At 42.3% G+C, this 14,045-nt stretch overlaps 1 protein-coding gene across 1 annotated transcript in view; it reads right to left on the bottom strand.

Moving 5' to 3' along the window:
• LOC129701736 (A disintegrin and metalloproteinase with thrombospondin motifs 2-like) overlaps positions 1 to 14,045 on the bottom strand; it is a 213,758-nt gene that overhangs the window by 96,131 nt on the left and 103,582 nt on the right. The window contains exon 4 of the mRNA XM_055643129.1: positions 93 to 292. Coding sequence (XP_055499104.1) covers positions 93 to 292 — 200 coding nt within the window. The remainder of the gene's footprint in view (positions 1 to 92; positions 293 to 14,045) is intronic.

The raw sequence follows: 14,045 nt of genomic DNA, 5'->3' as shown, positions 1-14,045 counted from the left end.
AACCATTTACCTTTGTTATTCCTGATTACTGCAACCACTGAGGTGTTGATAATAAACGCTCAGGTAAGAAATGAACAAAAACTACCACTTACTATGTTCATTAGGGTCAGGAGATACTCCTGCACGTGCTCTTTCCCATGGAATTGCACCACGTTGTCATCAACCCCAAGAAGAACTTCTATATTGTAATCATCGTCTCTGTCATGTCTCCGCACTCTCCTGGTTCTGTTCTTCTGCTGCTCAATGCCTTGGTATAAGGCCTCCAGATCACGTAGTCCACTCAGTGTAGGGCCTGTCAGAGAGAATTTGCTTCATTAGGCAATGTAAAAGGGCAATACCAAAGTAAATACTTCTTGATACAGTAATTCCTTTTTATTAGTTTTTTTATTAGTTTAGTCTAGTTTATTGTCACGTTTACTGAGGTACAGTGTAAAGCTTTTGTTACATGATAACCAGTCAGCGGAAAGACAATACATGATGACAATCGAGTCATTCACTGTGTACACATACATAATAAAGGGAATAAGGTGAAAAACGTTTAGTGCAAGATAGAGCCAAGATAAGGGAGGGGGGGGGGGGGGGGGGGGGGGGGGGGGGGTTTTTATTTAAAAATGCGTACATAAAAATGTCCAAATGTTTTGAGGAGTGCATGAGTGAATGTAAAAGTGAATTCGCTAGAGTAATGGAAAAAATCACGGAGTTTCAGCGTGTGGTTTTGGCGGACCAAGGAATCAAAGGCCGAATCTGACATACACCCACAGACACACACACACACAGAGTTTTAATAGTATATAGATATATATGATATGATATTTGATATATGATATGATTGAAGTGAGGGCGGCTGAAGTTGAGAAGTGGATGCCTTTCTGTTTGGATTTTCCCTGAGCCCAACTCACAGAGTGTTAGTTTTAGCTTTCCTTTTAGAGATATAGGCCCTTCAGCCCACCGAGTCCATGCTGACCAATGATCACCCATTCGCACTAGTTCTATGCCATCCAATTTTCCCATCCATACCCTACACACCCGGGCGATTTACAGATGAAATTAACCTACAAACTCGCGCAGGCGGGAGGTGGGAGGAAACCGGAGCACCGGAGGAAACCAACACGGCCACAGGGAGAACATGCAAACTCCACACAGGCAGAATCCAAGTTCAGGATCAAACCCAGATCTCTGGTGCTGTGACGCTAACCTTCTGACTACTGACTCAACTGCATCTTGTAGGTATGTAACTAAACTTACCTTCAGCGGCGCTGCAATTCTGCCACTGGCCGTGTGCGCGATTTTGGCACGTTTGAGGGGGTGGGGGGGGGGGGGGGGGTTAAAACGGGGTTTTTTTCCCGACCTGGTCCTTGATTATATTTGTTGGAGTGCAAGATGTTGCTAAAGAATCGTTCCTACGGCCGTTCTGTGTGTTTTTAAAAAAAATTCACCCGACAAGTTAATCGCTGGAATAATTTTAAAATCAGCTTCTGAAGCCGTCAATGCCGACAACTGGGACGGATTTTATGGAGGACCAGGTAAAAGAAAGTAGTTTATTTTTATGTATAAAAGTGTTTTTTAAGATGTATTTAATTCACATTTTAAGTTGCGAAACGGTGATTTTTTTCCCCCGAAGAACCGGCAGTGTATTTGCTGCCGAAATGGGGGACTAAATTCACCGCATCCTGAACGTTCCAAATGGTCCCGTTCCAGGAAATCCCACTCGCAAGCTGATTTAAATGGCACTTAATTTACAGGTATTAAACATTAAATTCCTTCCATTTGGCCTATAAACCCATGACAATGAGATTTAAAAATTATGTTATACTCTGAATTCTTGTGTAAATGTTATTTGGACACTTAGGCTATTTAAAAATGTTAATCTATTCTTAAGAAATGGATAGATGTTTAGATCTAGTAATTGAATTTTGTAATTAGCTACAATTAGGTAACTAATTATATGCTTTAATTTCAAGTTATCTAAGTAAGATTGTTTCATATTTGTTTCAGAATGCTTCAATCTATAATAACTGAAAATTTATTTCAGTTCTCTTAAATTTTAAGAAAGTTATCGGCTTTTAAATGTTCTCAATCACAGCTTTTGTGTTAAGTCAATGAAAAAGCAATAGGGAACAAGATGCCAATTTCCGAGTATGAAAATGGTCATAACTTTTTTAATACTTAAAGTATGAAAGTGAATTAGGTGTCAAATTAAACTTCTTTTTATGCTTTATCTGACGGGATAAATTAAAGACTTGATTTTTAAATCTCAAAATGTTGTAACATTGCCTGACCCAAAACCTTTCACAGAAAATAACTTTAGCTTCTCCACTCTAAACATGTGGAGAAAATGACTCATTCCTGGAGCGATTGTAATAAACCTTCAAAATAATCTTCCTGCTTTTGTATTCTATATTTCCATTTAAGAAGCCCAGAATCCAATTTCCTTTATTAACCATTCTCTCAACATGTCCTGCCACTTTCAAAGATTTATGTAATTTACACCCTTCTGTTCCTGTGCACCTTTGGAACTGTGTAATTTAGTCTATATTGCCTCTCCTTGATCATTCTGGTAAAATGTATCAACATGAACAAGGAACACAGTAAATCCATTCTCACTTGCCCCAAGCACAAAGCTAGTATCAATAGAAGGGAAGTGAATTAGATTGGAGATAATGAAATAAAACCATCTCATATATTTTGCACCATTCTGTCCCCTTTAGGAAATCACAGTGCTTTGAAATAACGAATCAAAAGTGTTTAATTATCATAAGGTATACAATGGTATACTCAGGGCTGCCAACATTGGGTGAGAGTTGGGAGTGAGAAATTGCGAGAGACCAAGCCCGAGGGAGCATAGCGACCGGGGGGGTGGGGGAGTCTTTTAACTTACACTTGAATACAATATATATGCTTTAAATTGGATTGGAATGTTTTTGAAATGGGGGGGGCTGTGCGATCACTGATCACTGGCCTTGGGGGTACCCAGTGAAGGAGTGGAGCAACTGAGTGGGGAGAGGGTGTGGAAGAAGGGTGTCCCCCCTCCAAGGGTAGAAACTTTTTGATATTTGATGTATTAAAATCATGTTTTAGTGCCCTGCAGAAGTATGATTTCAATGTTTTTTGTATGAAGTATTTTTAAGAGGTGACTTTTTAAGGGGTAACTTTATCCACACAAAGGGTGATGGGTGTATGAAACAAGCTGCCAGAGGAGGTAGTTGAGGCAGGGACCATCCCAAAATTTAAGAAAAAGTTAGACTGATACATGGATAGGACAGGTTTGGAGGTATGGACCAAAAGCAGGTAGCGTAGCTAGCAAGTTGCGCCGAAGGGCCTGTTTTCACACTGTACCACTCTATGACTACATTATACCTCCAACATGCATGAATGCTTCAAAATCAAGTGTTCGAGTTTTATTGCCATATACTGAAGCATAGAAACATAGAAAATAGGTGCAGGAATAGGCCATCGGCCCTTCGAGCCAGCACTGCCATTCAATATGATCATGGCTATTCATCTAAAATCAGTACCTCTTTCCTGTTTTTTCCCCATATCCCTTGATGTCGTTAGCCCCAAGAACTAAATCTCTCTCTTGAAAACATCCAGTGAATTGGCCTGCACTGCCTTCTGTGGAAGAGAATTCCACAGATTCACAACTCTCTACGTGAAGAAAGTTTGTCCTCATCTCAGTCCTAACTGCCCCCCCCCTTTATTCTTAAACTGTGACCCATGGTTCTGAATGCCCGCAACATCAGGAACATTTTCCCTGTAGTTACAGTAAGTGCAAATCTAGCAGACAAGCAGGATGCTTTCACCAACCACCCCCATTTGAAGTCCACTATCTTCCACCGTTTCTACCCAGTGCTTGGTACTTACTTCCAGCAGCCACTGGTTGTCCACCAGGATGCACTCTCTCTCATCTCAACCCCCCTCTCTTTCTCCCCTCCTCTATCTCTCCCCTCCATCTCTCTTTCCCCTCTCTCTCCTCTCTCCCTCTCTATCTCCTCTCGCCCCTCTCTCTGCCCTGTCTCCCCCCTCTCCCTCTCTCCCCTTCCCTCTTTCTTCCCTCTCCCTCTCTCTCCCCCCCCCCTCTCTCTCTCTCTCCTCTCTTCCCCTCTCTCTCTCCCCTCTCTCTCTCCCACCTCCACTCTCCTTCTCCTCCCTCTCTCGTCTCTCTCCTCCTCTCTCCCCCCCTCCCCCTCTCTCTCCCTTTCCCTCCCCTCTCTTTCCCTTAACTCTCTCTCCCCTCTCTTTCCCCCCTCTCTCTCTCTATGTATCTCTCTGTATCTCTCTCTCTTTTGCTCCCCCACTCTCTGTATCTGTATCTCCTAAGTATCCTATATATCTTTCTCTCTTCCCCTCTGTCTCTCTGTCTTTCTGTCTGTCTGTCTGTCTTTCTGTCTGTCTGTCTGTCTGTCTCTCTCTCTGTCTCTCTCTCTCTCTTCCCCCCTCTCTCTCTCTCTCTCATCTCTCTCCTCCTCTCTCTCTCTCTCTCTCTCTCTCTCTCTCTCTCTCTCTCTCTCTTCTCCTCTCTTCTCCTCTGTCTCTATCTCCTCTTTGCCCCCCCATCTCTCGCTCTTTCCCCGTTTCTCTCTTCCCCCTCTCTCTCTTACCCCCCTCTCTCTGTCCCCCTCTCTCTTCCCCCCTCTCTCCCCTATCTCTCCACTCCCCCCCCCCCTCTCTCTCCCATTCTCTCCATTCACCCCCCCCTCTGTCCCTCCCCTCTCTCTCCTCTCACCCCCCTCTCTCTCTCCCCACTGTCTCCCTGTCTCCTTCCCCTCTCTCTCTCCACCTCCCTTTGAGAGTCTGTCCCATTGGCACAGAGACTCTCGTGGCAGCGGCGCTTCCGACGCCTCCGACGACCCGGGACACTGGCACTGTCCAGAGTGCTCCATGGCCGAAGCTGCAGCGAGCGACTTGCTAGCCGCGCAAATACTCGTCAGCCCCGCAAACTCACCAGCCCCGGCTCCCCGCATCTGTACCTGCCCGCTGCTTCCATCCCTCCCTCAGCCCCGACTCTCCAACAACCGCGGATCATGCAGTTTATCCGAGTTTTGAAATTTTTGTTGATCACAGAATTTCTCACCACAGAGCGTGAGAAATTTCTGATCAGCGTGAGGGCGTGAGAGTTTGCTTGAGGGCGTGATTCTCACACTCAAAGCGTGAGAGTTGGCAGCCCTGGTATACTGAAAATTCTTACTTGTAGCAGCATAACAGGCCTGTAAACACAGTACACAGTACACAAAGATAACACACACACAGATATATATATGTATAATTCCATTTCCTTTACTAACCGTAAGAATTTTGAGTATACCATTATTCAGTATACCTTATGACAATTCACACACACACACACACACACACACACACACACACACACACACACACACACACACACACACACACACACACACACACACACACACACACACACACACACATATATATATATATATAATATATATACACACACACACACACATGTGTACACACACATATATGTGTGTCTAGTGTAGTATAGTGCTAATGTGCAGGGATCGCTAGTCGGTCTGGACTCGGTGAGCCGAAGGGCCTGTTTCCGCATTGTATCTCTAAACCAAATGAAACTTTAGCTGAACCAATACAAACACTACATAATTCCAACCAAACAACGCCACAACATTTTATCAGTTCCAATTAACCCCTCTATGATCTCTTCGAGCAAGAATATTGCATGCTGAATTAATAGCAATTTCCATGGTATAACTAACTAGAAGATGGTGTAAACAGTTAAAATGTAGTCATATTTGTTCAGTACTCTATGATTTGAAATAACAAAGAATAATCTCTCGCATGTCAGCTCACCATTATTTTCCTAAAAGTGATGTGTGAAACATTAAATAGATTGATGATTTCCTGTAACATGGGTAAAAATCCACTGCCTGATACACATTACGAAATTGTGTTGCCGAAATAAAGTTGTCCATCATTCACCTCTGAATGTCAATTTAGTTCCAAGGCCACAATTATAAATCAGCATCACTTCACAATGCGTGGATTCTTAACTAATTTCAGCTTATATTTTCAGATGGCTTTCGTTTTTTTGGAGCATCTAAGATTCCTTTGCTCCTGTGGTGACACTATATATACAGTAAAGATGAATCCGTGGTCAGGTGTGGTTTATGCCTCAATTATGTTCCATTCCCCATGGTCATAAGCAGTGATCAGGCCAACATCACTCACAACACAGCTCCAACTCAGGTGGAGGAGTGTATGTGGACTCAGCAGTCTCAGCACAAGATGCATGATACAAATGCTCCTTGCATTAAAACAGGTCAATCTCAGCACCAAATTGCATTTATAGTGCACCTTTAATTGGATAAAACATCCCAAGGCACTTCAAGGGGCATTGTCAAACAATATAAGGCGTTAGAGCAAGTGACCTTACCTCTTGTCACAGAAAGGGGTTTGAAGGGACTTTCTTGATTCACATTTCAAATCCCCTATTCCCAAGGATCTCGGCCTCTCTAAACACCTGAGAGGCACAGATTTAATTTAGAGAATCTGAATGCAAATTGAAAGAAACACAGCAAATGACATTATTCCTGGTGCACTGCAGTGCGAATTATACCAGTTCCGTTCAGTTCAGTTTAGTTTATTGTCACGAGTATCGAGTTACGGTGAACAGCTTTTGTTGCATGCTATCCAGTCAGCAGAAAGACAAAACATGATTGCAATCGAGCCATTTACATTGTATAGACACATGACAAGGAACCGCAATGTTCTGGGAGCATCCATCATTGGCAACTTCCGCAACAAGATCTTTGTGTCGTGCAGACTAGGATCCCACTACGGTATATCTCATCCTTCAGCCTTCCCAATCCACAGTACAAAGATCCCCATTACATAGAAACATAGAAACATAGAAATTAGGTGCAGGAGTAGGCCATTCGGCCCTTCGAGCCTGCACCGCCATTCAATATGATCATGGCTGATCATCCAACTCAGTATCCCGTACCTGCCTTCTCTCCATACCCCCTAATCCCCTTAGCCACAAGGGCCACATCTAACTCTCTCTTAAATATTACATTCCCTGTTGGCCTAACCCTCCATTATCTCACTGCTCTAGATCCCACCCGTTTTCTCGGTTGTAAAACAATAATCCCCAATGTCCCCCAAAGTAACTCCATTCTCCCATCATCCATGGCATCCCCTGCCTGACCCCTAGCTCCTCCACCTTCCAACCCTAACACCTGATTGATGAATCCCCATCCAGACCCACTTGATCAATGATCCTCCGCCTAACCCTTTAACTGTGTTGGTTCCAGCGATTCCCTCATCCACCCCAGCTGAAGCCATCCACTCCTTCAGACTTCTTACCTAATCCATCATTCCATGTCCCAGGGGTCAAGGAATGAGCGTTCACGTCGCGGCCCTGTTTCCACCAATCTTTCCACCACGATGCACAACAAGTGGCAAGACAGACACCATTGTATGCAAATGCCGAGAAGTGTGTTCATAGAGGGAGTACAGAGAAGGTTCACCAGACTGATTCCTGGGATGGCAGGACTTTCATATGAAGAAAGACTGGATAGACTCGGCTTGTACTCGCTAGAATTTAGAAGATTGAGGGGGGATCTTTTGAAACTTACAAAATTCTTAAGGGGTTGGACAGGCTTGATGCAGGAAGATTATTCCCGATGTTGGGGAAGTCCAGAACAAGGGGTCACAGTTAAGGAAAAGGGGGAAGTCTTTTAGGACTGAAATGAGAAAATCATTTTTTACACAGAGAGTGGTGAATCTCTGGAATTCTCTGCCACAGAAGGTAGTTGAGGCCAGTTCATTGGCTATATTTAAGAGGGAGTTAGATGTGGCCCTTGTGGCTAAAGGAATCAGGGGTTATGGAGAGAAGGCAGGTACGGGATACTGAGTTGGATGATCAGCCATGATCATATTGAATGGCGGTGCAGGCTCGAAGGGCTGAATAGCCTACTCCTGCACCTATTTTCTATGTTTCAATGTTTCTATGTTTCAGCTCTGGCTGAACAACTTCTAATCTTGTGTGTGGACTTGATAAGAAGAATCCATGTCCCTTCAATGATCTACGTTCTCACTCTCTAACCTTGATGCTGATTAACAATCCCAAATTCATGGTCCTGATCTTGATCAATGATCAAACCTGCACCACTCTCCCTCCTTTCTCCTCTCCCAACTGATTGATAATATCTTCACCATGCTGGTTCCAAGTACTGATCATGCCTGGGACCTCTCTACACACTCCATTATCCCGGGTCCCTATGTTGGTTCAGATGGCAGATCTCTGTTGGGAAAAGGACAAGGGGTCACAGCTTAAAGATAAGGGGGAAATCCTTTAAAACCGAGATGAGAAGAACTTTTTTCACACAGAGAGTGGTGAATCTCTGGAACTCTCTGCCACAGAGGGTAGTCAAGGCCAGTTCATTGGCTATATTTAAGAGGGAGTTAGATGTGGCCCTTGTGGCTAAGGGGATCAGGGGGTATGGAGAGAAGGCAGGTACGGGATACTGAGTTGGATGATCAGCCATGATCATATTGAATGGCGGTGCAGGCTCGAAGGGCCGAATGGCCTACTCCTGCACCTAATTTCTATGTTTATGTTTCTAAAAACATGCAATAAACATTCAGTTGCACTTGAGTTCTTAGATTTTACACCTAATAAAATTAGCCACAGCAGGCCCATGAAAGAAACACCTGCTGGTGTGCTGCACACTGATCAGCTTGCTATCATGACTATCAGGATGCACAAAGATTTCTTGATTAAAGAATCTTCATTAACTTTGGATTTACAACCATCTCATATCCTATTCCCAAGGAAGCAGCTTTCAATATTTCGCACAATGTTTCCTTTACAATTCAGCAGGATAAAAACATTTATTTGATTGTCTATTTTTTTGTTGTTCCTCTGGGTTTCTGCCACAAGAGAAAGGTTATGCAAAATAATCCTGCTGAAAGCAACTGGAGACATATTCATCAGGCCTCCATCTCACAACTTGTAGTTATAATGGTTAAAATATCATCTTCATTAGTTGCAAACATCACCAGTTGAAATAATCATATTAATTATCAAAAACCTACCAAAATCTCCCTCACCAGCATCCACCCATCACCTGTCAGGCTTTGTCCTGCACCCCTCCTGTCTGCCAGCTTCCTCTCCCACACCCCCATCACAATCAGTCTGAAGGTCACAACCTGAAATGGTGTCACCGTGTTCTCTAGAGATGCTACCTGACCCTCTGAATTACTATAGCACATTGTGTCTATTTTCCGTAATCCAGCATCTGCATTGTCTTGTGTCTCCATATACATGACCTTGCCCGATTCTATGCAGAGCATGAATGCATCAATTAATAAAGACACTATACTCAAAACACAGTGATCAACAGGTAAGGGAATGCTGAATTGAAATTTTGAAGAGACGCAAAGACCAGGAGACAGGAGGGAGATAAAAGGACATATTCCCTTGACAATGTTAGCATTCCAAGTACCAATGTAGGTTTTGCCATATATAGAACTAAAACTAAATTATGCATGAGTTCATAAATGTTCAATGCCACATGATAAAATCTATGTGTAAGAAAGAACTGCAGATGCTGGTTTAAATCGAAGGTAAAACGTCGCACATTCCTTCACCAGCTGAGTTACTCCAGCATTTTGTGTCTACCCATGATAAAATCTATGGTGGGCTCATAGCAATCTCCTTCAAAAAAATGTCCTGGGAAAGGCATTTGGTAAAATTGAAAACTAATTCAACTGTGACAGGATATCTCATGCAAACCAAAAACTTTAATACTTCATAGCTGCACAATTGATTTCAAGCTCTAATCTCTGTAGATTTATTTAATCATAAGTTAGTCAATCTTCTTAAGTCAGAAGTGTTGTTGATGTCAGAAAGCAGAAATCTATTGGGTTAGTGGAATGATGCTTGAATGTTGCATCTCGTAACTGTATGTGTACATTGGGTTGAGTCCTGTATTCCACAGGAGAATGATTGGGCTTATCAAGCTGCAGTTCACCTTAGCCCCACTGACCTTAAAAAGAAAGGAATATTGAATGAATGATTGATATTCTGCAGTGGCAAGGGGAAAACTGATTCATCTTATTGTAGCCATTAGCAGAGAAAGCTCCTCGGGCCAGCTTATCAATTTTTAAGAGAAGCGAAGTTAAAAGAAATCATTCAATTAAGAAATCTATCAAAGCATATTAAATTATTAAAGTCATAATTCAAGGTCTCTAACATGCTTATTTCCAGAATGATTTAAAATGTGGATTTCCAGAAGGGCTGGACTGTTTGAAATGTTGGTGAATTCTGTTGATATATTTTAAGTAACACATTTTAAATAGCAATTATGTCAAACTTAAGGAATGTTTACAGATGTAAAATGTTGAGGCGAATCCTCCCTTTCGTTAATCTCGGGAGGGCTGAGCAATGCCACAACATGGGAAATTTATTCACATCAGATTTGAAATCAAATACCTTAAACATTTCATAATGAACAAATCAACTGGGTATATCTGATGAAACTCGATTTCACTTCTGAATCAATCTGTTAGGGCTTTCAAAGTTGATGAACTAACAGTTGATGTTTAGTTGAATGAAGAGTGGGTTCTCTCTGATCTAAGGATCTAACATGAGAGCTCCCCAACCTAAAAAATGCTCAGAAAAAAGTGTTTTCTTTTACAGTAAGATATTTGTTATGAGCACCGTGAATATAAAATACAGCATATGAAAATACTGCAAATCTGTAGTTTGGCTGTTGTACTTTCAAAGGAAAATTGTTTTTGCAGTGAATCCAGATTTTCCATTAGACCAGTGTGTAGTTTGGAATGGAGTGAGATTCCTGTATGTTCCTCCTATTAGTTAAATTGAATGGAAAGATATTCATTGCTTCTCACTATATGTGGGAATGTAACACTCATATATAAATAATAATGTGACATTATATATGTAGCAACTGTTCACATAGAATATTTGTCTGAAATTTAATCTTTCTGTGCAAATGAAAATCAACTTAGCTCAGAGTAAATGGTTACCGTATCCAAGTTGTGATATTCAGCTGGGCACTCCAGGCCATGCCCTGCTTCTGACCCCAATGCAATTTCCGCATCAGGCATTGACATGATGATGAAATTCCTTGTACAACCTTAGGGCATCAATACCAGGGAATTCCTAGGAGAACATGATCTCAGTCTAACAGTGATGAGAGCGTACTGTACAATTTCAATACCAAACGAGATGCCAAATTAAACCAGTCTCCTCTCCATATCTCACTCTTCCCATCAATGTGCCCATCTAAAGGTCTCTTAAATGCTACTCTCATATCTGCTTCCACTACCAATCCTGACAGCGCAATCCAGGCACCCACCACTCTCCGGAAAAAAATGTGCCTTGCCGGGCATCTCCTTTAAACTTTCCCTCCCTCACCTTAAGTGTATGCCCTCTAGCCTTTGACATTTCCACCCTGGGAAAAAAGTTCTGTCAACCTTATCTATGCTTCACATAATTTTATATACAGTACTTCTAGCAGGTCTCTCCTCAGTGTTCGACACTCCAGATAAAATCATTCAAGTTCATCCATCCTCCCCTTGGATGGATGGGTATTAGAGGGTATTAGCTATAAATAAGTTCAAGTTCAAGTTCAAGTTACATTTATTGTCACTTGCACCAATTGGTACAGTGAGATTTGAGTAACCATATAGCCATACAAATAAAAGAACACGATACACAATAGGATATAACATAAACATCCCCCCACAGCGGGAATCAACATTTCCCACTGTGAGGGAAGGCAATAAAGTTCAGCCAGCTTCCTCTTTACCCTCTAATCTGGGCAGTATTGTGGTAAATCTATTCTGCACACTCTTCAAATGCTCCACATCCTTCCTGTACTGGGGCATCTAGAATTGCACACAATACTCCACGTGTAGCTCAAATAAACTTTTCAATAGCTGCGACATGACTTTCTGACATACTCCATGAAACCACAAGAGTCTGCAGATTGACGAAGACAAGTAGGCTTTCTTTACCACTCTATCCAATTGTGTTGCCACTTTCAGGGAGCTATGGATTTGGAGCCTAAGACCGCGCTGTACATCAATCATCAATCCTGTTAAGGATCTTTCCATTAACTGTGTCCATTCAACATCCTAAAGTGTCACTTTTGATGGATTAAACTCCATCTGTCAATTCTTTGCCCATATTCCACCATATCCTTTGACAGCATTCCTCACTGTCCACAACTCCACCAATTCTAGTGTCATCTGCAAACTTACTAACCAACCCCTTACATTTACATCCAGGTTGCTTATTAACAACAGAGTCCATGGGAACACCACTGGTCACAGGCCTCCAGCCAGAATGATACCTTTCCACCACTAGCTGCTCTCTTGTATGAGTAAGCTAGTTCTGAATCCAAAGTACCAACTCACCATGGCTCCCATGCATTTCACACTTCTGGATCAGCCTGCCATGAGGAACCTCGTTAAATACCTACTAAAATCCATGTAGACAACATCCACTGTAGCACACTCATCAATCAGCTCTGTCACCTCCTCAAGCTCCTCAATGAAGCTGGGAGGCATGAAATTAAAAAGAACTTCTACCTAAATTGTCACATCCTACTCCCACCACCAGCATCCCTCACTCTGGACAGCTCATGCAGCACTACCAACCACATGGGAAATACATTAAATTAATGCTGGAATCTGGAACATAAACAGAAATGCAGGAAAAACTCAGCTAAACAATAAGCATCTGTGAAAAGAGAAGTCTGCAGCATTAACTGGTTTCTCTTTCCACAGATACTGGTTGAATGGGTGAGTTCTTCCAGTATTTCAGTTTCTGCTTCCCTATGATCACATGCCCCCAACTAAACCTGCTGTAAAGAAACCTCACACTATTCAAGTGAAAAGGTTGGAAAATGGAGACTTCAGCTGTGTTATTTAACAATTTGCTGTCTTCTTTTTGATTTTGTAGCCCAAATATTTATCACTAAAAATTAATGCTGAAATAAAGCAGCCATTTTTCAGCTTCAATATTTTGATGATTTGATTTGACATCAACTTCGCAAATATAAATGATCTAGTGAAAGGATCAGTATGGATAATGGATATTTATGTTGAATTAATACACAATGCTGGTACACTGTTTTTAATGACTTGATTATTTTTAATTATCCCCACATCTACCAAAATTATTAAGTGAATCAAGATATTGCTCATTCAGGAGCACTTTTGATGGTGCAAAATCCTTGGCGTAGGAAGATGGTTGGTTCCAAAATAATATTAGTTATAAATATGGTTATTTTGATTAGGGAGGGTGTCTGGAGTAATGGGGCGAAGGCAAGAGAATGAGGTTGAGGGGGAAAGATAAATCAGTCATGATTGAATGGCGGGTAGAATTGATGGGCTGACTGGCCGAATTCTGCTTCTAGAACTTATGAATGAAATAAATGCATAAAATTGTCAGTTGCACATAATTTAGAGCTGATCCTAAAGGGCCTGTCCCACTTAGGCGATTTTTCAGTGGACTGCCAGCGACTGTCAAGTTCGCGGCACTCTCCTGAAAAACCGGGCACTGGAATGGCGACTGTCAGAGTGGAACACACACACAAACACATCGCAAAGGCGGGTGCCAGGGAAAGCGGGGGGAGCGCTGTCTGAAATTCACACGGTGCAGAGCCAAGGTGATACAGACATACACCGTGATGAACAGGAAGGTTAAGACGGCTAGCACAGTGTACGGTAAGTCCCTTAAAATAAGGGAACAGACGGGGGGAGAGAGGGGGCGAGGAAAGGGGCGAGAGAAGGGGGGGGGGAATGGGAGAAGAAGGAGTGGAGATACTTTTAAAAAGCCAGACAACTTTTAATAAGCCAGAGATACACAGCTGTGAAGTTTGGTGGGTATTTAACATTACCGGTCGGTTATCCTTGGTTCTGAAAAGTCGTGCTTGCGTTTTTTTTCCCCAATAAGCGAATGAAAATGTCCGGTCAGCAAAGGCGATTAACTAAAACTGCCTACGACTACCCCGACTACCTGTAAC

The sequence above is a fragment of the Leucoraja erinacea genome, chromosome 11, assembly GCF_028641065.1.
Source record: "Leucoraja erinacea ecotype New England chromosome 11, Leri_hhj_1, whole genome shotgun sequence".
Classification (NCBI taxonomy): Eukaryota; Metazoa; Chordata; class Chondrichthyes; order Rajiformes; family Rajidae; genus Leucoraja; species Leucoraja erinaceus.
This window is presented reverse-complemented; position numbering and strand designations above follow the sequence as displayed.